This window comes from Stegostoma tigrinum, chromosome 23, assembly GCF_030684315.1.
Source record: "Stegostoma tigrinum isolate sSteTig4 chromosome 23, sSteTig4.hap1, whole genome shotgun sequence".
Classification (NCBI taxonomy): Eukaryota; Metazoa; Chordata; class Chondrichthyes; order Orectolobiformes; family Stegostomatidae; genus Stegostoma; species Stegostoma tigrinum.
Window position 1 is genome coordinate 41,279,797 of NC_081376.1, and position 23,146 is coordinate 41,302,942.

Genomic DNA, 23,146 nt, shown 5'->3' on the forward strand with positions numbered 1-23,146 from the left:
CTCTTGGTCCTGACTTGTCAAGCATCGACATCAGCTAGAGTCTTAACACAATCAGTGTCTCTGTAAACGAATAATTGGTCACTTATCACATTAATGTTCTTGGAAATTTTGCTGTCTTCAAGCTAGCTGCCTTCATCTTTGCTGCATTGCAATACTGAATGAAAAAGTTCTTTGAACCCTGTGATCATGTAATGCACTGCATAAATGCAAATCTTCTATTTTTAAGTTTGCAGCAGAAATTGTCACTGATGTCTGGATCTATTCCATTCTACCGTTCATTTAATATTCAGGGAAGTAATGGCCTAGTGGTATTATGGCTGGACTGCTAATCCAGGTGAAGTTCCGGGGACCCAGGTTTGAATCCTTAAATAGAAGATGATAGAATTTGGTAGTCAGATTTGTTAGTGAATTCACTCAGTTTGATGGAACTGGTTCACTAATGTCCTTTTAAGGAAGAAAACCGCTGTCCTTGAGTGGCCTGGTCTACATGTGATTCTGGACCCACAATGTGGTTGACTCTTGACTGCCATTTGGAACCATTTGAGATGGGCATTTGTACTTGAATGGTGATTTTGTAGTTACCAGTACAAATTATACATCTATGAGACCTGACTAAGCAGTTATATTCTTTTTACTTAGTAAAATCAATTCAAAAATCATGTCAAATGTAATGCAATAGTTTGTCATCTGATCTCCATTAAATTGTACCTCTCAATAATTACTTGAATGTTGTGTTTAATTACATGCAGCAGAAATTATAGCTCAACCAGATGGCCTGGAGGACAGAGTTGGTCTGAAGCTGTGGCTTAATTTGTATGGTCTGTCACCCAGTAATTTTTTAATGCAAGTTTTGTGCTTTTCACCATCTCCTTTTTTTTTCCTCTTCCTTTTCCTTTTTTTCATGATTGTATGCTCCTTTTTAATACTCACCTACAAGTATTGAACAAGGCAACAGTAATTTGTGGTTTCTCTTCCACAAGTAGGTACAATTGGGTGATGAGAATCTGGAGCCTAAAGTAACTTTGTTTCATGATTTCTACCAATAAGTCATGTTCTCCTTATTGAATGTAGGCTGGCTGCTTCAGTTAGCATTCAAACTTGTCCTACTTGCATAGTCATTGAAGTGTAAATTTAAATAGCAAGTATGTGACAACAATCTTTAATTCTTTAATTGACAGTCAGTTGTCAACCAGAGCGAGAAAAGCATAAAAATCTCTCAGTAGTATAGCCTTTGTTCATTTGAATGTTCAGTTGGAAGGATTCATACTTGGTATCACTTGGCTAAAGGAAATGAATGATGTGGATGGGTGATTGTGGGTTAAAGTTGAGCAAATCAAACATTCCAAAACAAGGCAAAATAGCCATTCAGTTATGGGTGCTGACCAGAATGACAGTGGTTCTTGAAGTTCCCTAGTGATTTAAAGGTGAAGTTGCACATCTTTTGGTTTTGTGGTTCCTCTTGGAGTTGACTTTCCTGTACTAACATTTTGTGCTATAGGAAGAGTGGGATGGTGGTGGTCATCTGTGGTGGAGTGAATTTCGATTCTGGATGTTGTGCACGTGAACCTAGAATGAATGCTAGATTTTTTTGCTGATGTGCAGCAGATTAGTCTTTGTTTTGTTTGACCTTGAGATTTGTCAGGTGTGGTTTAGTTGGTAACGCTGTTTTGTCAGGATCTTGCAGATTCTCTCCAGAGCTTGAACTGAGGGAGTGCTGTGTGTTTTTGAAGGTGCTGTCTTTCAGATGCATCACTAAGCCAAGGCCTCGCCTGAATGAGACGGTCCAATAGGATTTTTTGTAACCAAATGCAGGGGATTTATCCTTGGTGTCCTATCCACTGTTTATCCCCTCAGTCAACATCACAGAAGCAGATTATTAAGACATTATCCCCATTTGCTGTTGATAGGAATATACTGTGCACAAATTGGCTGCTGCATGTCTTGCATGCTGACAATGACTACACTTGGCAAGTATAAAACCCTGTTTGAAACTAGTCTGAGATAACCAGGTGTAGAGCTGGATGAACACAGCAGGCCAAGCAGCATCAGAGGAGCAGGAAAGCGGACGTTTCAGGCCTAGATCCTTCAGAAAGGCCTGAAATGTCAACTTTCTTGTTCCTCTGCTTGGCCTGCTGTGTTCATCCAGCTGTACAACTTGCTCCCTCAGATTCTCCACCATCAGTAGTTCCTACTATCTCTGAAACATAGTCTGGAGTCTATAGTATGGAACTAGGGAAATGAGTTCTCCAAACACGTGCTGAACTCTTTTTGAAGTGGTTCCGTGGAGAAATGTGGCTGGTATGGGAAAAGCTATAGTACCTGCGCAATGTGGCATTGATGCATGTATTAAAGTACAAATATTTATAGTGGGTGAGAATTAATTGAAACATTATCATAAGACTGTGTTTATTACCCATGATGTATGTATGCAATGAAATGGAGGACTGACAACAGAAGAGCGGGCAGGTGTTTTCTGAAAGCAGGCAAGTTTGTTTCGTTTTTATGGGTAAGCCATAGCAACTAGAGTATGCTTCAGATATGTCACCTGGACGGCTTACCTCAGATTCTCATGCATGCCTGTAATATTGTTTGTCCGTCCTCCTCCTCCTCCTCCTCCTCCTCCTCCTCCTCCTCCTCCTCCTCCTCCTCCTCCTCCTCCTCCTCCTCCTCTCTCTCCCCCCCCCCCCCCCCCCCCCCCCCCCCCCCCCCCCCCCGGCTTTACTCTTGGATTTCGTAATAATGGTCCTTATTTTTCGCAAGTTATTTCAGCAGTAATTCGTGACATGCATAGAGTGTACGTTATGCAATATGAATAGCTTGTTTTTAACTGGTTAAGGTATTCTGAGATTTGCCATATTCAAAGCCACTGAAGTGATTTAATTTAAAGTTAATGTCCACCAACTGGAAAATGTTGATGTGGCTGTAATATACAGTACTCTGAGCACATTGTATTCCAATATAATTGTCAGAGCAAGTGATTTAGTACTTTTTATTTGCCATTGTCATTATTACATAACTTTAATTGCTTCTGTCTGAGAGGAATGGCAATCCCAATTATTGAGCCATCTCCACCTAACTTTCTTTAAAACTTTTTTTTCAAATGCTGATTGTGTTCAACTGTAGCCCTTCTCCATATCCCCCCCCAACCACCCAGTGTCACACCAGGCATATTTTGGACAAGGTGACTGAGGGTCTTTCACTCTACTGAATGATCTGGTTAGAATCCTTGGGTTTGAAAAAATGCTCATCCTGCAATTCAATAATTAGTTATGTGGCCTATTGCTTTTATAGCATGATGGGTCTACTGCAGGCTGTCTCATGTTTCCAAAAGATGCAAAATGTGCAAGTAAGATGCTGATAAGTGCAAGTAATAGCACAGACTGTGATTGGACTGGTTGGAGATCAGTGAATAACTGGCCATCTTGGAATTTAATTTCAAAATGAAGAATTGTCCAAATTAATATCTATTCCTTCATTTGTTTAAAGTGAAGAAGTTTTTATAATCTGCAATGTTATCATGCATCATTTGCAAATTTACAAAACATCATCTTGAAGTAACTCCCAAGTTGAAGTAGATGTGCCAAGTATTCAGATATAGATATTGTTAATCAACCTGTTCAGACGCATTATGACACAAAGTGCAACCTGAGCCCAGACAACTTGTCCCAAACGTAAGGACATTACCTTTCTACCAAAAGGTCCTCCAGTGTTCAAATATAGCCCATGTGAATGAATCAATTAAATAGGAAGTGTAACAGAACATGTGTATGAACTGTTTTAATGTGTCATAACAGCTGCTGTTATAACCCTCATGCTGTGTTCTTTCCTCGGTAGTTAATACCAGCGTGGACTTGGTCTTCAAGATTAAAATCACAACGTGTTAATTATTCAGGGAGCATTGTATAAAATTTATTCCCACATGTTTTCACATGAATGCCTTGTAACATAGTAAGCTTCCAGTTGCATAATTTTCTTACTTAATACTATTGTAAAGATTTTGCCTCATGCAGCCTGTGGGCCTTCATGTGTTTTGACATTTTAAAGTTGTATATTTTAGTTTTGTCCCAACATTTGGCTGCTACAGAATGGCTCTGGCTCTGGAAATTGATGTGGGTAGGGATAAAGAGAATATTCGTAAACAGCAGTGTGAACTATACAGGACTAACATGGTACTGGCAGCCAATATGACATGGTTTTTTTAAATAATTGCCCTTTCATGTGTCATGAATCTTTTAGATCACAAATTGCAGCATGAAGATGTGCCCAATAAAGGTGGACTGGAACATGTCTTATTGTTATTTGCTTGTATCTCTGCCAGTCCTTTTCTTTTTCAAAATTGTGTTTGAAGAGAATATTTTATGCACAACAATCCAGTAATTTGGCTTTCTGACTTCTAACCCACCTGTGCTTTCAAAGGGATAGAGATTGCCCTCTGTGGTTGCCTCCTTCATTTGACGTAATGTTTGAGACTGAACATATGGGCTTCTGATCGAAGATGTAAAAGTTGTGTTTATTTTAAATCAGGTACACAAAAACAGTTTCATTCACCCCCTTCTCCCTTCCACTCTAGCCTTTTTCCTTGCTTTCATGTCCTAATGCTAAAAGCAGTGATAGGTTTGAATTGTCAATGTAGCTCACCACCACCTTCCCAAAATAATTGGAGATGAGCAATTAAATGCTGATCTTGCCCATGATGCTCATCTTGTGAAAAATTTTAAAACCTTAAGTTCTAGTTTTGACCTCCAGTCATCCAAGACCCTTTCCGCCCCAGTAATGCTCTCTTCCAACCTCTTCTGTTTGGCAGAAGATACAGAATCTTGGATGCATACATGAGCGGGTTACAGAACAGCTCCTTCCCTGCTGTTGTTAGATTGCTGAATGGACCTCTCTAATTTCAAATAATGTTGATCTTGCTTTGTGTACCTCCTGTGTAGCCATAATCTTTATATGCCTTGTTCTGTCTGAGCACCCTCTAATCTGTATGTCCTTGTTGCAATGATCCACCTGTGCTGTTCACAAATCAAAGCTTTTCACTGTACTTGGGTGCATGTGATTACAATAAATCATAATCCAAGTTTCTGCTACCAGTCTTTTCTCAAACCATGGATAAACTTTATGACTGAGTCTATTAGGATGATGCATTTGCCAAACTGAGAGCTTTTCGTGTTGTGTATTTGTTTGGGGATGCTGCCCCTTTGACAGCTGGTCAGGTGACCTGGATAGGCAGAACTTAGATCCAGTCTCAAACCAGCTGTGGAAGTGTGACCATTTATCAATAAGTTTTGGATTTATCATTGGAACCAGGATCTATATTCCAGGTGGACAAAAGGTTTCAATGTTGACTTAAACGTTTGAGATATTCTCTCTTCAAATTAGCTGATGTAGTTGAATTGCTTTTATTTTTGTTACAAAATATACTTGTAAAGTGCAGGTAATAAATATTGTGTTGCATGCTGAATAATAAGTATGTTATGAACGTTATTAAAAGATTATTTAGTAAGCTGCCAACTGCAAAGAAATGTTTTTTTATGGCTGGTTCTAACGTCTGTGTCTGTCAGTCAAGTTGCTGATGTGCCCAAATGCTTTTCATTATGCAAACCCAATGTGCTTTTTAATGCCTTCAATTTTGATCATGATGGCAACAGTAGTGTTAGTGCCTTGGTGTATTATTATCTCAGTTAGAACATAGAACATAGAACAGTACAGCACAGAACAGGCCCTTCAGCCCACAATGTTGTGCCGACCATTGATCCTCATGGATGCACCCTCAAATTTCTGTGACCATATGCATGTCCAGCAGTCTCTTAAATGACCCCAATGACCTTGCTTCCACGACTGCTGCTGGCAACGCATTCCATGCTCTCACAACTCTCTGCGTAAAGAACCTGCCTCTGACATCCCCTCTATACTTTCCACCAACCAGCTTAAAACTATGACCCCTCGTGCTAGCCATTTCTGCCCTGGGAAATAGTCTCTGGCTATCGACTCTATCTATGCCTCTCATTATCTTGTATACCTCAATTAGGTCCCCTCTCCTCCTCCTTTTCTCCAATGAAAAGAGACCGAGCTCAGTCAACCTCTCTTCATAAGATAAGCCCTCCAGTCCAGGCAGCATCCTGGTAAACCTCCTCTGAACCCTCTCCAAAGCATCCACATCTTTCCTATAATAGGGCGCCCAGAACTGGACGCAGTATTCCAAGTGCGGTCTAACCAAAGTTTTATAGAGCTGCAACAAGATCTCACGACTCTTAAACTCAATCCCCCTGTTAATGAAAGCCAAAACACCATATGCTTTCTTAACAACCCTGTCCACTTGGGTGGCCATTTTAAGGGATCTATGTATCTGCACACCAAGATCCCTCTGTTCCTCCACGCTGCCAAGAATCCTATCCTTAATCCTGTACTCAGCTTTCAAATTCGACCTTCCAAAATGCATCACCTCGCATTTATCCAGGTTGAACTCCATCTGCCACCTCTCAGCCCATCTCTGCATCCTGTCAATGTCCCGCTGCAGCCTACAACAGCCCTCTACACTGTCAACGACACCTCCGACCTTTGTGTCGTCTGCAAACTTGCTGACCCATCCTTCAATTCCCTCGTCCAAGTCATTAATAAAAATTACAAACAGTAGAGGCCCAAGGACAGAGCCCTGTGGAACCCCACTCACCACTGACTTCCAGGCAGAATATTTTCCTTCTACTACCACTCGCTGTCTTCTGTTGGCCAGCCAATTCTGTATCCAAGCAGCTAAGTTCCCCTGTATCCCATTCCTCCTGACCTTCTGAATGAGCCTTCCATGGGGAACCTTATCAAATGCCTTACTGAAGTCCATATACACCACATCCACAGCTTGACCCTCATCAACCTTACTAGTCACATCCTCAAAAAACTCGATAAGGTTTGTAAGGCATGACCTACCCCTCACAAAGCCGTGTTGACTGTATTTGATCAAGCCATGCTCTTCCAGATGGTCATAAATCTTATCCCTCAGAATCCTTTCTAACACCTTGCAGACGACAGACGTGAGACTTACCGGTCTATAATTGCCGGGGATTTCCCTATTTCCTTTCTTGAAGAGAGGAATTACATTTGCCTCTCTCCAGTCCTCAGGTACGACTCCAGTGGAGAGCGAGGATGCAAAGATCTTCGCAAGTGGCGAAGCAATTGCATTTCTCGCTTCCCAAAGCAGCCGAGGACAAATCTGATCCGGGCCTGGCGACTTGTCAATCTTAATGTTTGACAAAATTTTCAGTACATCAGCTTCCTCTATCTCTATCCATTCCAGCATGCACACCTGCTCTTCAAAGGTTTCATTCACTACACAGGTCGTTTCTTTCGTAAAGACAGAAGCAAAAAACTCATTTAGGGCTTCCCCTACCTCCTCAGGCTCCACACACAAGTTCCCTATGCTATCCCTGATCGGCCCTACTCTTTCTTTGACCATTCTCTTATTCCTCACGTAAGTGTAAAATGCCTTTGTGTTTTCCCGGATTCCTTCTGCCAAGCCTTTCTCGTGCCCCCTCCTGGCTCTCCTCAGACCATTTTTGAGCTCCTTCCTTGCCTGCATGTAATCCTCTCTAGCTGAACTTGACCCTAGCTTCCTCCACCTTATGTAAGCTACCTTCTTCCTTTTCACTAGAAGCTCCACCGCTCTCGTCATCCAAGGTTCCTTTATCTTACCCCTTCTTGCCTGTCTCAGAGGGACATATTTACTCATCACTCCCAACAACTGTTCCTTAAACCATCTCCACATGTCTATAGTTCCCTTACCATGGAACAACTGCTCCCAGTCCATGCTTCCTAACTCGTGTCTAATCGCATCATAGTTTCCTCTTCCCCAATTAAATATCCTCCCATTCTGCCTAATCCTCTCCTTCTCCATAGCTATGTAGAATGAGAGTGTATTAATGGTGATTACTGGGGAAGTCCCATCTAAATCTCCCCTGTCATCATCTTTTAAGTTCTTGCTCTTGGCCTGTTAAGAGAGTTTTAGGACTACTTTTCAGTTCTGTTTGCCTGAACCTGTGTTATGACGCTATGAAAATCTTCTGTGCAAACCTTCTTGGCCAGAAGACTTCACAGACTGAAGCCCATCTGTTAGAATGTGTCTCCTCCTGAACTGAACTTAAAACTAAACTGGTAGCCCTGGTCTGTGTTGTAGATTCAGTATAAATACATCAAAAATTTAATTTCACAGGTATTCTGCTCAGTACTTGATATAATTGATGCTTTCTTGAAACTGATCCAAGTAGGTTACTGTTCCAAATAATTTTTTGGCCTTTTTTTTTTCTCAAAATCAACTGCTTTACTTTGAAAACCCAAATTTATTGAAATGATGAAATTATTTGATGCATCTTAATCACAATTATTGATTTTCTTAAATAACAAGGTATGGAGATGGATGACCACAGCAGGCCAAGTAGCATCAGAGGAACAGGAAAGCTGACATTTCGTGTCAAGACCCTTCTTCAGAAATGGGAGAGGCTGATGGGGATTCTGAAATAGGGAGAGAGAGAGAGAGGCGGATGGAAGGTGGATAGAGGAGAAGATAGATGGAGAGGAGACAGACAGGCCGAAGAGGTGGGAATGGAGCCAGTAAAGGTGAGTGTAGGTGGTGAGTTAGGGAGGGCATAGGTCGGTCCAGGGAGGACTGACCGGTCAAGGAAGTAGGATGAGGTTAGTGAGCTCGAGGTGGGAGGAATGGTTAGGGAGGCAGGGACAAGCTGGGCTGGTTTTGGGATGGGGTCGAGGGAGGGGAGATTTTGAAGCTTGTAAAGTCCACGTTGGGCTTCAGGGTTCCCACACGAAATATGAGATGCTGTTCCTGCAGCCTTCAGGTGGCATCATTGTTGCAATACAGAAGGCCCAGGATGGGCATGTCGTCCGATGAGTGAGTGGGAGGGGAGTTGAAATGGTTCACGACTGGAAGGAGTAGTTGTTTGTTGTGAACTGAGCGTATGTGTTCCACAAAGTGGCCCCCAAGCCTCTGCTTGGTTTCCCCAATGTAGAGGAGGCCACAACAGGAACAGTTGATACAGTATACTACATTAGCAGATATGCAGGTGAACATCTGTTTGAGGAAGGTCATCTTTGGGCCTGGGATGGGGGTTAGGGAGGAGCTGTAGGGGGAGGTGTAGCACTTGCTGCGGTTGCAAGGAAAAGTGCAGGGGATAGTGGGGCTGGACTCCCACAGCTCCGCTGTCTTTGGTAGTGGAGTCAGATTGCAGATGATGGAAGTGTTGGAGGATGATGTGTTGGATCCGGAGGTTGGTGGGGTGGTATGTGAGGAAGAGGGAGATTCTGTTTTGGTTGTTATTGCGGGTAGGGGATGTGAGTGAGTTGCGGGAAATGCGAGAGACCCGGTCGAGTGTTTTTTTGACCACTGGAGGGGAAGTTGCGGTCCTTGAAAAAATGAGGACGTCTGGGATGTCCAGGAGTGGAATGCGTCGTCTCAGGAACAGATGTGGTCGAGGCGAAGGAATTGGGAACAGGGGACAGCCTTTTTGCAGGAAGGTGGATGGAAGAAGGTAGGTGTATTCTAGGGAGCTGTGGAAATCGGCAGGCTTGAAATGGATATCGGTTTCCAGGTAGATGCCAGACATGAAAGAGGTATCCGAAATGGTCCAGGTGAATTTAAGGTTGGGATGGAAGGTGAAGTGGATGAACTGTTAGAGCTCCTCGTGCTCCTAATCTCTGTAACGTTGATTTTCTTAGTTTACCACAAGTAGTTTCTGACTAGTTTTTGCAGAAATTGTGACTTTTCTGTTTTGTCAAAGCAATTTTTATTGTAAGCTTGTCTATGTCTGAACTGGGGGGGGGAAAGTAACAAGATTCACTATGACAGAGTCTCTCAGAATAGGAAGATAAAACCAAGCATTGCGGATGCTGGAAATCTGAAACAAAATTGGAAATTGCTGGAGAAGCTCAAGAGGTCTGGCATTATCTGTGGAGAAGAAGCAGAGTTAACATTGAGTCTGAAGAAAGGTCACTGGATTCAACATTTTATTCTTCATTCTCTCCACAGATACTGCCAGACTCACTGAATTTCTCCAACAATTTAGCTCTCTAATCACAGAGTAGTGTTCACCAAGACTGTGTTTCTTCTTTCTCTGTGTGCTATGGTTGTTTGGCCATTAAGGACTTTAATGAGTTGCAGAGAGATGTGGTGGCATTAAATGGCTCCTCGTGATTGAAAATTAATCATTCCACTTCATACTTTTTTTTTCCTCTGATGGGAACAATGCACTGAAAAAGAAAAGCACAGTCAAATTCTTCCAGCATCTAAAATGGGAAATGCATTTTTTTTAATTCCTGGAAGTAAATTAACCAGGAAATGGAAGCCTTGACATTTTAATTATGGTAAAATTACTGGGTTTAAATTTGTCTCTTTTGTTTTTTCCCCTTCTTGTAGCTTCTTCTGCTTCACTTTCATATCACTGAGAACACTGTGTACTCAAAGGCTGAAAACAGTTCCTGCATACTTGCTGAACATATTGCAGTTGCTAACTTGGATACAGTTGCGCTTCTGTTTTGCATTTTAATACGTACACCTTCATAGGTGATAGCCTGAGGCTCAAACTTCAGGCTTATCATGGCTGTTTCAGGAATGGCCTGGTTAGATAATACTCCAAAGTTGTTAAATATTGTTGAAAGTATGGTTTCAGTGCCACCTCAAACCATGCACAATGTTGATTTTGTATAACTTGAGAATTGGCTTGCCTATTAGACTTTCAATGGGTGAAGTTGCCGAAAAGAAATTCTCCAAGCTTTCCAGAACTAAAAGCCACTGCTGGTGTCTGGGCATCAGTGGGACTTAGCTGTTTGCCTCCAGTGAAACCGAGTGTGTCACTGTGTGAAGGAGACTAAACCATTGTAACTGCTGGGCTTGATTATCTTGTTAAGAAAGTGACTTAGCGGTTTTCAATCTGTAAACATGAAGTGAGTTTTGATTTGGGTCTTAACTCATGAATATTAGATCAGAATAATATGTACTGGGAAGGCTATTAACATAGAACATAGAACAGTACAGCACAGAACAGGCCCTTCAGCCCACAATGTTGTGCTGACCATTGATCCTCATGTACGCACCCTCAAATTTCTGTGACCATATACATGTCCAGCAGTCTCTTAAATGACCCCAGTGACCTTGCTTCCACAACTGCTGCTGGCAACGCATTCCATGCTCCCACAACTCTCTGCGTAAAGAACCTGCCTCTGACATCCCCTCTATACTTTCCACCAACCAGCTTAAAACTATGACCCCTCGTGCTAGCCATTTCTAGCATATAGTCATGTGTGTCTCAGTGAATAAAAATCCTCCTCATTTTACCGCAATTAAATCTCATAATAAAGGGAGTATGTCTGAAAGTCTTCTCATCCGAAGGAAAACAGACTTGCTCCAGGAAAGCTGCTAAAATATATCAAAAAAAAATATGAAATGATTCTAGAAATTTCTGCAACACAAAGATCAAAGGAAACAATAGTTTGATGAACACATTTAAGTGTTGCACTTACACATCACATTTTGGAAAACAAACCACACTGATTTTCTACTTTATAAAAAAAAATTGTTCCAAGTCTTCATTATGCAGCAGAGAACTGAAAAGGTGTAGACTTTTAACCTGCATAGAAAGTATGTGCGGAAGTTAAAACAAACAAAAAAAAGCCACTTCTGTCCTAAAAAGACAATATTATATTACAAAAAGGCAGGGCAGTTGGAGAATGCAGCATCATGCTTCCTGCAGAGATCAAGTTTTGTCTGTGTCGTAAAAAACAAAAGAACTGTGGACACTGTAAATCAGCAACAAAAGCAGAAGTTGCTGGAAAAGCTCAGCAGGTCTGGCAGCATCAGTGAAGAGTGAGATCTGAGGAAGGGTCACAGGACGCGAAACATTAACTCTGACATTGTCTATGTCATAGTGAGTTATGTCTATTGCTTCAGCAAAATCCAACCAACTCTGAATGAAAATCAATGCTTAAGAAATATCTAAAACATCCGCTGTCCCCGTTGTGGCTACCTCTACATTGGGAAAACGATGCAGAGGCTTGGGGACCGCTTTTCAGAACACCTACGCTCAGTTTGCAGGAAACAACTGCACCTCCCAGTCACTAACCATTTCAACTCCCCCTTCCATTCCCGAGAGGACATGTCCGACCTGGGCCTCCTGCAGTGCCATAATGACGCCACCCAAAGGTTGCAGGAACAGCAACTCATATTCTGCTTGGGAACCCTGCAGCCCAATGGTATCAATGTGGATTTCACAAGCCTCCAAATCTCCTGTCCTGCCACTGCATCCCGAAACCAGCCCGGCTCATCCCCGCCTCCCTAACCTATTCTTCCTCTCACCCATCCCACCTCATGCCGCACCCCTATTTCCCCTCATCCCGCTCCCCAGACTGACCTATCCCCTCCCTGCCTCCGTACCCATACTCTCCTCTCCACCTATCTTCTCCTCCATTCATCTTCCATCCGCCTCCCCCTCTCTCCCTATTTATTTCAGAACCCGCACCCCCTCCCCCTCCCCATTTTCTGAAGAAGGTTCTCGGCCCGAAACGTCAGCTTTTGTGCTCCTAAGATGCTGTTTGGCCTGCTGTCTTCATCCAGCTCCACACGTTGTTATCTCGCATTCTCCAGCATCTGCAGTTCCCATTATCTCTCCAAAACAAAGGCTGCTGTCTTTCAAAACCCAATCTCAGATTTTGAAGATAGTCCTTAGCTGTGGTTTTATTGAGAGGTGAATTTGCCTACTGGGAAAGCCGTGTTTTTTCTGGAGTAGGGTATTTGTTGCAGTCTTTGCCATCTCCCAGACTCCAACAAATGGTCCATTTGCGGTTTTTATACTTGTACAATTTTAGCCTCCTGCATGACCCTGACGTTCACAATTCTTCCAATTTGTCTTCAGTTGCCTCAGACCAAGTTCTGGATTTCCTCCGAAAATACCTCTTAATCTATTTTTTCCTCCCTTTTTAGGACATTCCTTAAAGGCTGCCACTTCAATTAAGCTTTATGCCTAGAATTACCTTTTATAACTTTGTCAAATTTTGTTTGCGCATCTTCCTATGAAGAATGAGCCATTATAATAAGGCAAGAATGCTCCATGAATGTAAGTTGCTGCTACTGTAATGGAAGTTGTGACTTGAAACTGAAGTGTCCTGTCTGCTTTGGATAAATCCAAAGTTCTAATTCTTCTCATAGTCACCAAAAATGAAGAGGGGTAATTATCAGCAAGAGTTAAGAAGTCTTTTACATGTGCTTGACTGTAAGTTTGTTTTATTGACTGACTAGGAACCTCGGTCTGAATCCAGCAGTCTCTCGTGTGATGTTATTCCATGTATTAATAGAATTAGGAGGTATATAGTGAGTGCTTGTATGACAGGGATGGCCCTATATGTGGGACAAGTTGTCGTCTTGAATGCTATTCTGTTCAATTTACACAAGACTCTTTTTTTTTTGTCCTTTCTATGCATTATTGAGCTATCCCCATTGAGATGGGATATATATTTTAAATTTTCGACAATTGCAATGATGTGACTGCACTTAATATTAGGAACAACTTTTGAGATATGTAGAAATCATGAAAGGCACTTGTCATTTTCTTACACCTCAACGTGAGCTACAAATCTTCTCAAAACTTTCTTGCACCCTTTAATGTGAGGTGGATGTGGCACGTTTAAGAAATATCTTTTGAAATTTGCCTTTTAAAAAGGGGTTTTATTTTGCCTGTGGCCATCCCCTTTCATTAAGAAAGTTCTAACAATTAAGACCTGAGGTTGGAAGGGCGCACTGTTTCTTAGTCTAGTTCCACCTCACTTCTAGTCACATCAAATTTTAAAATTTTAATCCAGGTTGGTGAGGTGACGAATTATATATATCTTCAGAATGTGTCAGGTTTATACATAAACAAGCTAGCCAGGTTTCTGTAGGTGACAGTAAATAACTGATTTAGTACGAGAAACAAGCTTGCGCAAATCAAGATACAAAGACCATTGATAGGTATTTGCATTATCAAATTTGTCTATCACTTTTTTTAAACAAAATCGCCCTCGCTCACTGTCTCTCTTTCAAGCATACAACGGAAGAAAACTCTTTTTAAAGAAGAAACTGAAGTGCTACCTTTCTTCAAAGTATTTTGGCCAAAATAATTAACATAATGAAAATAAATAGATTATCCCAAATGATGCTGATTCTTTTTTTCTCTTTCACCTCACTCATGGGATATGGACGGTACTGGACTAGTATTGTTTTCCCATCCTTAAGACCATAAGGAATAGGAGCAGTATTAATCCATTCAGCACATTAAGTCTGCTCAGCCATTTGATTATGGCTGATAGATTTATCAACCCCATTCTCTTGCCTTTTCCCTATAACCCCTATTCCCCTTAAGACTGTAATCATCCAGAGGCCAGTCAAGAGTTGACCACATTGCTATGTTCCTGGAGTCTTGTGTCGACCGGACCAAGTAGAGACGGCCGATTTCATTACATAAATACGACTAAACCAAATGCAAATTTGTTCTAATGACACAGCTGTGATTTTTGTGGTCTTCATTTAGTATTTTACTCCAGATTTATTTTGAATTTGAATGTCTCAATCTGCTATAGCAGGAGTTTGGGTTTCTGGATTAGTAGTGTGACGTTGTCATTTTGCTTCTGTCTCTCCCAGAAGTTATTCTAAATACTAGCTGCTGGCATTGGGGTATGTTCCTGCAGTAGCTGCTGTTGCCTGAATTCTCTTTTTGCGAAAGTTTTGGGGGTAGATTTCAAGGAAATCCTCTTCGAGCTTCTAGGGGCCAAACTGACTTTGACTTTGAGTGGGTTTTCTCCTCTCAGTAAATGGAGTTGATAGAAAGAAAGAGCAAGTGAGCGATTAGCTGCTGCTTCTTGGTCAGTCCGCCCAAAAAAACACAGTCTTATCCTGCACTTCTGCTGGGCTGAGTGACTTCTCTCTGACTTCTTCAGACTGCATGACTCCATCCGAGCTTCCTTGCAGATGCAGTATTGTTGCTGTTGTCTCCAGTAACTCTTCCTTAAGTGCCCTTTTGCTGAAAAGCTCAATATCTGCGAGTCCACCTAATCTTTCAGAAATGAATATTGACATCACATTGCTTCAAAACCATTTTGTTACTTTTGGGGGTTTTTTGTTTTTTGTTGTTGTATCACTGGATAATTGCCCATCTGAGCAGCAAAATGAAGAGTAGAATATTCAATATTCTCATTTTTCCTGATCTTGTCAGGGAAGTCAAAGCCTCTTTGATATTTACTGCGGTTAAAGGATACAAGATTTTTGGATCATAGAAAGTAGATTTTTATCACTTAGTGTCTAATAAAATTCAGATGTATGTATCAGTTAATAATTGAAGAGTGATCATTATCGCAAGTTAGCCATTTAAAACAGGATTCATCCATTACCCTGTTTGGCATTGGAACAGTGAGCTGCAAGGTGGAGGGACAATCAAGAAGAAATAATGTTTTTGAATTGAAGCAAAGGTCCAAGTGAAAAGCAGCTCTTAGGGGTTTTCTTACAATATTAATACTGCCAGTCATTTGTTAAAATAAAAAAAGGTGTAGGATATAATCTGATGTTACAACTTCTCCAATGTTTCACTGCCTTTCACTCGTTTCTCTCCTTTGACTAATTGATATGCAAAAAAAGTAGCTGATGCTGAGTAACTAGTATAGGTTTATCAAGTCCTAAAATCTGGTGGTGAATAAAACCTTTTTGAGGAATTGATCCCATTTCATTTGAGTTAGTCGAGCAAGCCCCTACTTGATACATATTCTGCTTGCTCGCCAGGCCTTGAGTTCTAAACGCTGGGTGTGGTTTTGCTAGCTGTAGCAGAAATCTTTACTGTTAGTCATAAATATGAAACTAAGTTGTCTGGTATAGTGAGACATTGAAAATGAGATTTCCTATTGTGAAGTCCACCAAAACTAGAATGCTTATTTTGATTTTGCAACATTAAGTGATTTTTGAAGTTACAGAGCTTGTTCTAACAAACATTTGTGACAAATTTGCTGCCAGATTTTGAAACTTCAGCCCAAGGTGGAGAAGATGCTGATTTAACTGCCAGGTTTGTCACTAGTGGTCTTGAAGGTTCCATTGCGATCTGGAAATTGAGTTTTTCTGTAAATCACCTAGATGGCGAGGATGAAACGGGCTTTTATTGTAGTTATAGGATATGTTTAGGAGTGTCAAATGACTTAACTTCCTATACTAATGTGGTTTACATTTTCCTAATCCTGATATTTTGTTATAGCAGGTTTGTGTACGTGACAGGAAACTAAGACAATGCTGTCCCTCTTACCGGAGCAAACTCTGTTGGGCTATTCTCCCTAAAATGTTTCAGATAACCAGAATTGTCCAGGGGCCTTTTTAAACTTTAAGAATTTGACTCCTTCATGCAGTTTTTGCATTTTATTAATGTGTAGTAATCTCTCCTTTTTAAAAAGAAAGCACAGGCAGCCCCACTAACTGCTAACACGATGAAACTCTTGGTGACTTCCAATCGTACAGGTCAATTGCACAAGAACACTCGGGCTAAATGAGAATATGACTGCTTTATATTCACGTCTTCAACACAGCAGCATATCAAACTATCCAGATGAAGTCTATGCATGCACTTTTAGTCACTTTTTTTCCTCCTGCTCCCTATGATTTGGACAATTGCTGTGGTACATGAAAGAGAGTAAGAGACAGGAGCTTAGTCATACCAGACCATAAAGTGTAGGAGCAGAAAAAGGTTGTTCACCCCATCAAGTCAGCTGTGTTATTCAGTGAGATCACGGCTGGTCTGATCATCCTCAACTCCACCTTCCTGCTTTTTCTCCATAACCCTTGATTTCCTTGCTGATTTAAAAATCTGTTTTGGGCTTAAATATACTTAATAACCCAGCCTTTGACTGCTCTCAATGGGAGAGAATTCCACAGACTTACGACACTCAGGAAATTCTGCCTCATTTCTGTCTTAAAAGGTGACTCTTAAACTGAGATTATGCCCTCTAATCTAAGACTCTGCCTCTCTCCCCGACAAGAGGCACGTACTTCTTCACATCTGCCCTGTCAAGTCCCCTAAGAATCTTGTATGTTTCAATGGATCACCTCTCATTTCTTCTAAACTGAGTCTAGGCCCAATCTATTCAACATCCCCACCCAGAACAGTCCCCCACACCTTTCATATTAGCTTAGTAAACCTTCTGTGGACGGCCTGCAATGCCAGAATAGCTCCCCTTGGATTAGGGGCCAAAAATTGTTCACCATATTCCAACTGTGGTCTTCACTAGTGCCTTGTATAGTTTCAGTAAAGCCTTTCTACTTCTACACTCCATGCCATTTGAAATAAAGGCCAACAATCCATCTGCCTTCCCTGTTACCTGCTGAACTTGGATGCAAACTTCTTGTGATTCATGAATGTGACTGGGTTAGTAATTGATAAATCCAATTAATCAATCTCTAGAGTTGAAAGCTGGTCTCCAATAATGCCAACCATAAGACCATTATTGCTAAAGATTAATTTAGTTACTGTTGCCCTTTTTAGGGAAGGAAAATTGCTATCCTTACCTGATCTGTTTGACATATGACTCCAGACCCACAGCAATGTGGTTGTTTTTAACTGTCTTCTAAGATGGCCTTAAACTAAAACAGTTGAACCAGATGTGTAGCTACAGTTTATTTTTTAAAAAAAGTGGCTCACCACCTCTTTTTCAAGGGCAGTTAGGGATGGAAAAAGGACTGCTGGCCTTTTCAGTGTCCACCAACATTTCATGAAGGACCCTTTCCGAAAAAAAGGAAATGGAGCATAAGTGGATGAAGGTTTATTTAGCACTTTGTATCTGATTACACCCGACTTGGCAGATTGTGCCAGAATTGTGTGGCGTTCATGGGCCTGAACAGGACGGTACTACAAGATTTTATTTTATTTCCTGCTTTGTAGATATGATCAGCTTATTGTTATCTGGTTGGATATTTCTTCACTACTGCATCCCTTCAACCTGTGAACTCTGTTTAAATAAAGTGTAACTTCTGTAATCGGAAATAGGTTGGGTGAGATTTATACCTTTTTAATGTGTGTGTTTTGTTTCTTTGCACACAGGCTGTTTCTAATGAGAGTCATTGACATTCCCTATCTGAATCTGAGTGGGCCAGATTGTAAGTAAGGACTTGAACTAAAATGTATAAGTGTGTATATTGACATGCCCTTGAAATAAACTGCTAGTGTATATGAAATGCATTTTTCAGGGCAGTCCTTTTTGGTTGTTTTTAATAATTCTGTACTAAAATCAAACTTGACTTGCACTGTTTCACATTTCATGATCAATTGTGTGCTCTTAAGTTTTTTTTTGCAGTATACTTGTACTTGTAGCAGAGTTGCTAATTTTCAAATGTTTGCAATTTATCATTCAAAATGGGCTCATTCTAAAAGCTGTCATGGGGTTGCAATGGTGAATATAATTCTGCTTAAGAAACAAAGGAAGAACCTTAAACATTTGCTTAAAATGCATACGAAAGTGAAGTAGCATAGTTTTGAAATGCACAGTAGCAAGTGCAAATGTGGTATCAACCTGTACACTTCCAGCCAAACCTCTCCCAAGAATTTACTGTCAAATGCAGCAGGCACTGAAGCAATTACGAGAAAACTCTGGTATGAGAAAAATCAAGTACTGTGTGGTGGTCATGTGTTTTTTTTTCTGAAGTGTGTAGCATTTCTTTTGGCTATTTTCTGAAAAGGAATGTTAGACAACCTCCAGGGAAAAGGAAGAATCTATACAACAGCTCACTGAAAGTAATGAAAAGCTTTTTGTAATAAAGAAGGCCATCGGTTGTTCTCGGATTAGACTATGACTAGTTATTGGCACTTACTTAGTGATGCATCTATTTTTAACCGATTTCGTATGTTGAGAGAACAAATTGTGCTCATTACGTTTTCCTCCGCTAAGTTTTTTTTTGATCCCTTACATTTCTATGATTAGGCACTACAGCATTTACTCTTTGTTTTCCAGTACAGCCAAAGAGGGACCATGTTCTCCATGTGCGTTTTCCAAAGGAGTGGAAGACCAGTGACCTATACCAGCTTTTCAGTGCCTTTGGTAGGACCCACCTACTTGTCTTGCAAACTAATTCAGAAAGTGGCTGGTTTCATCTGATACTGCAATACCAATCAGATTGCTAAATTGTATCTTGATTTAAAAATGAAAATTTAAACTTGCAGTTGCATTTTCCCTTTTTTTAAATTTTATTGTTGATAACTACTCCAAAGCTGGTTTCCTGAGATACATGGTTTGTTTGGGGTGAGTTGTATTGAATTAAGTAAATCAGATTTTTGTGTTATCTCTGCAGATCACCAGCCCATTCTAGCGATTTCTGTGCCCCCTTTCAATCTGAGCTAATTTTTTAAACAACATTACACCATGCAGGTTTCCTTGGTGGAATGACGTGGCTAAGTTTAAGCCTCACAGTAGGGGAAAGTGAGTTTCATTGTCCCCATTTTCCAATTTGTAGTAACAATTTTCAGATTGCCACAAAAATAATTTAAGGGTAAATTTTATATGTTATGTTATATCCATGTCCTCCTCTTCTTATACCATCATTGGTTATAATTCAGAATGTATACAATTCAAAGACTTAAAGACCATTGTTCTGCCATTAAATGCTTTCCATTGATGTTGCACATGGAATAAAGAGAATCGTTAGAATTTGTACGTGGGAAAGATGTGATAAAGTTTTTGATCAGCAAAACTTTTCAAAGAGTTGTAATAACACTTGATTCACCAGTGTCTCAAATCCAAAAGCTTCCAGCTGTTTCATTTCCCCCCCCACCCCCGCCAGATCATCTTTTTTCATTTTTGTAGTGTGTTTTTAAGAAACCTATTATGTACAAATTACTGATATAACAAGGTGTGAAGCTGGATGAACACAGCAGGCCAAGCAGCATCTTAGGAGCACAAAAGCTGACGTTTCGGGCCTAGACCCTTCTTCATGTACAAATTACTGTTTGTTTCATAGAATGGCAATTATTTTAAAAAAAAACAGAATGCTGGAAAAACTCAACATGTCAGTTTCTCCAGCCTTCTGTGGTTTGATTCAGAGTTTCAGTATCTGCAGTATTTTTTTTTTCCTTTTTTTTGATTTTCTTTCTTTTAAAACCATGGGAAAACATTGCCACTGAAACCTATCAGTCTCTTGTCCTATCATATATCTGCTTTAAATTGGAGTTCATCTATAGCATGGAGGTGTGCTAACATGAAAGGTTGTGAATGTACATTTATTTGCATTATGTGATTGACAGATCAGTTAATTTTCTGCCTGTCTTAGCAAGGAGCTAAAATTTGTTAACTAAATGTTTGATTACATGAAAAGGGATTATTAAAGATAGTTATGTCATAACAATATAAAGATGTGTATCTGTTCACTTTGATATTATTTTGGTTGTGTTTTGGAACTCTGTACAGTTTGACACTGAAGTTGCTTTGGAGCAGCAGGATGGTGGACCATCCGTAACCTGTTTTGAAGGGTTGTGTTATTATTCCCAGCCACTGCTTGGCAATTAAATTCAACAGGTTTAACAGAAATCTTGCAGAACTACAATGGAGCCAGCAGATTTGAGAGATTATGAAATTAAGACTAAATGCTTTAATAGGAAGTTCAAAAAAGTTTATTATTCAAACAGGTTCACTGTATCAAATGATCACTTTTAGCAACCTTCAGAAGGAGACACTTACGTGGAACATCTTCTGGCATTATACTCCTTTTAAACCTAATGCTTCCAAATGGCCATATACAACAGTGCTTCCCAAACATTTTTCCCATTATGACCATGAAACTTAAATTCTTGTGACCCTCTTAAGAGCTGAGAACATGGGGTCTTTGAGATGCAACCCAGTTGTTATAACTTGGTCAAAGCTCTATCGTAGCCATTACTACCCCTGAGCTCTCAACCACACTTGGATTTGTGATGTCCACTTCAGGAAGTACTCATCTAAGGTTGCACATAACATACTGATCTCCAGCAAAATCCAAGAAGGAACAATTTGTTTACCGATATTGTCTACATTCTGGAAAGTACTGAATTAGTTTACAAAGTCTCTTTTCAATCAACTCCTTTAATGATTAAAATCATGCCAATAGTATCTAACTTAGCTTTTGGATGTAATACAACTAGGAAAGGAATTGAGACTGTAATGTGGTTCCTATTGGCAGCCATGTTCTGCTCTACAGAAGCCACAAACCTCCCAGTAAGGTGGATGGATTTTTGACCGCTGCTTCCACACCTGGCTATAGAATGGTTTGACATCTTGATCATGTGAGATGTGTGGCACAAGCAGACACTAGTGGAATTTAAACATGGGTCATGTGTGTTTTGTCAGTTAAATGTTTTTCTATTTTTACTTTTCTGTTTTTACTTTTGCCAAACATATGATGGCTTGCATCCTGAAAGTATTGGCTCCTAGTCATGTGGTTCCTCCCTAACAATGATTCACTGATCATGTCTTTATAATTCCTTGAATCCAGATTATTCTGGTCTTTATTTGTCCTGTGAACGTTTTTTTTGGCAAACTTCAAAACAGAAAATGTGGCTTATTGGCACATAGTGCTTGAAAGATATCATGATAAAAAGGACATGTGGCAATGGTCGAGACACTCTAGAGTTCTCTTCAAATAAATTGTGAAGTGAATGACTTGTAAAGTAGCTGTCAAATAGACCAACTTATGGTGTAAGTAAATGAGTACTGGGGGCAGGTTGCTTTTAGCTTTAATACCAATGTTTTTACAAAACTTGAAATGGATGCTTGGTATTTTCAAGTGCTTTAGAAATTCTAATCTTGTCATTCAAGAGGGATTAAAGAGACTTAAGGATTCATGTTTATTGTGTAGCCACTTTATTCAAACTGATCCTTTTTATAGTGAAAGTGGAGCTACTAAGCCTTAATAGGAATTTGTGGCGATCAGAGCATTAAGTTTTTTTTTGTCACAGTGGCACACATGTCATTCCACAGTCGTCTTCTCTCGTACGGATAGTAGGTGTAAGGACAGAGGCTTATAGAATGGAAGTAAAAGTGGAGTGTGGACAGTTCTGTAATGTACTTTACAAAAATTAGTAAATTGAATATTTCCTCCACATTAGCAGCAAATACGAAACACTTGTTATCAACTTAGTCAGTAGAATCCATCTATTTTTGATTAGTAATGCAAAGTTATTGTAATGAACTGATAGAAGTGACTGAAAATTATGGGTAACAAATTATTTTTGGTTGATTTTTGATTTTGATCAGTAAATGAAGAATTTACAAACTCCAAAAAAGTTACTGATGTTTTCTTCTCATAGATGCTTCAGACCTGCTGAGTTTGTCCAGGCACCACTACTACTTTGTTTTAAAGGAAGAGTTTATCTTCCTTGCATTTTTTTTTCGTTCCGGAATTGTGGTTGACATAAGCTATACCTTTTTGGCCCTCATGCAAACTTGAGAATTGTAGTGCTTCTCTGTAGATTTGTTTTCTACTGAGTTGAAGGTTTTCATCTTGCACTCAGCAGGACTGACACGCATGAAAGAAAACTTGGAAAAAGTTTTCCTTTTACAGCATGAGAGGATTGCTGATTGGTTGGCAAGAGAATTGGTGGCATGGTGGACAGTGAAGAAGGGTATCTAAGATTACAATATCTTGATCACTTGGGTCGATGGGCTGAGGAGTGGCAGATGGAGTTTAATCTCCATTTTAATAGAGCGGCAGCGTAGGTTAGTGAAGTGGTGGACAATATTCAAGGTGACAGAAAGGAGGAGGCGATGGCCAAGTGGTATTATCACTGGACTGTTAATCCAGAGACGCGGATAACGTTCAGGGATGCAGGTTCAAATCCCGCTGTGTCAGATGGTGGAATATGAATTCAATAAAAATATCTGGGGTCAAGAATCTAATGACGACCAAGAATCCATTGTCAATTGTTGAAAAAAATCTCATCTGGTTCACTAGTGTCATTTAGCGAATGAAACTGCCAATCTTATCTGGTGTCCTCCATGTGACTCCAGACCCACAGCAATGTGGCAGACACTGAACTGCCCTCTGGGCAGTAAATATTGCCGAGCTGTTGATGCCCTCCTCCTGTTTAATGAATGAAGAAAAGGAAATATAAGCGGAAGAGTGCAGCAGAAATTA

The 23,146-nt window shown here is 40.3% G+C and overlaps 1 protein-coding gene across 2 annotated transcripts in view; it reads left to right on the forward strand.

Moving 5' to 3' along the window:
• parn (poly(A)-specific ribonuclease (deadenylation nuclease)) overlaps nucleotides 1–23,146 on the forward strand; it is a 130,233-nt gene that overhangs the window by 56,014 nt on the left and 51,073 nt on the right. For both annotated transcript variants that reach the window (XM_059654095.1, XM_048552773.2), the window contains exons 19-20: nucleotides 18,090–18,145; nucleotides 18,997–19,083. In XM_059654095.1, coding sequence (XP_059510078.1) covers nucleotides 18,090–18,145; nucleotides 18,997–19,083 — 143 coding nt within the window. The remainder of the gene's footprint in view (nucleotides 1–18,089; nucleotides 18,146–18,996; nucleotides 19,084–23,146) is intronic.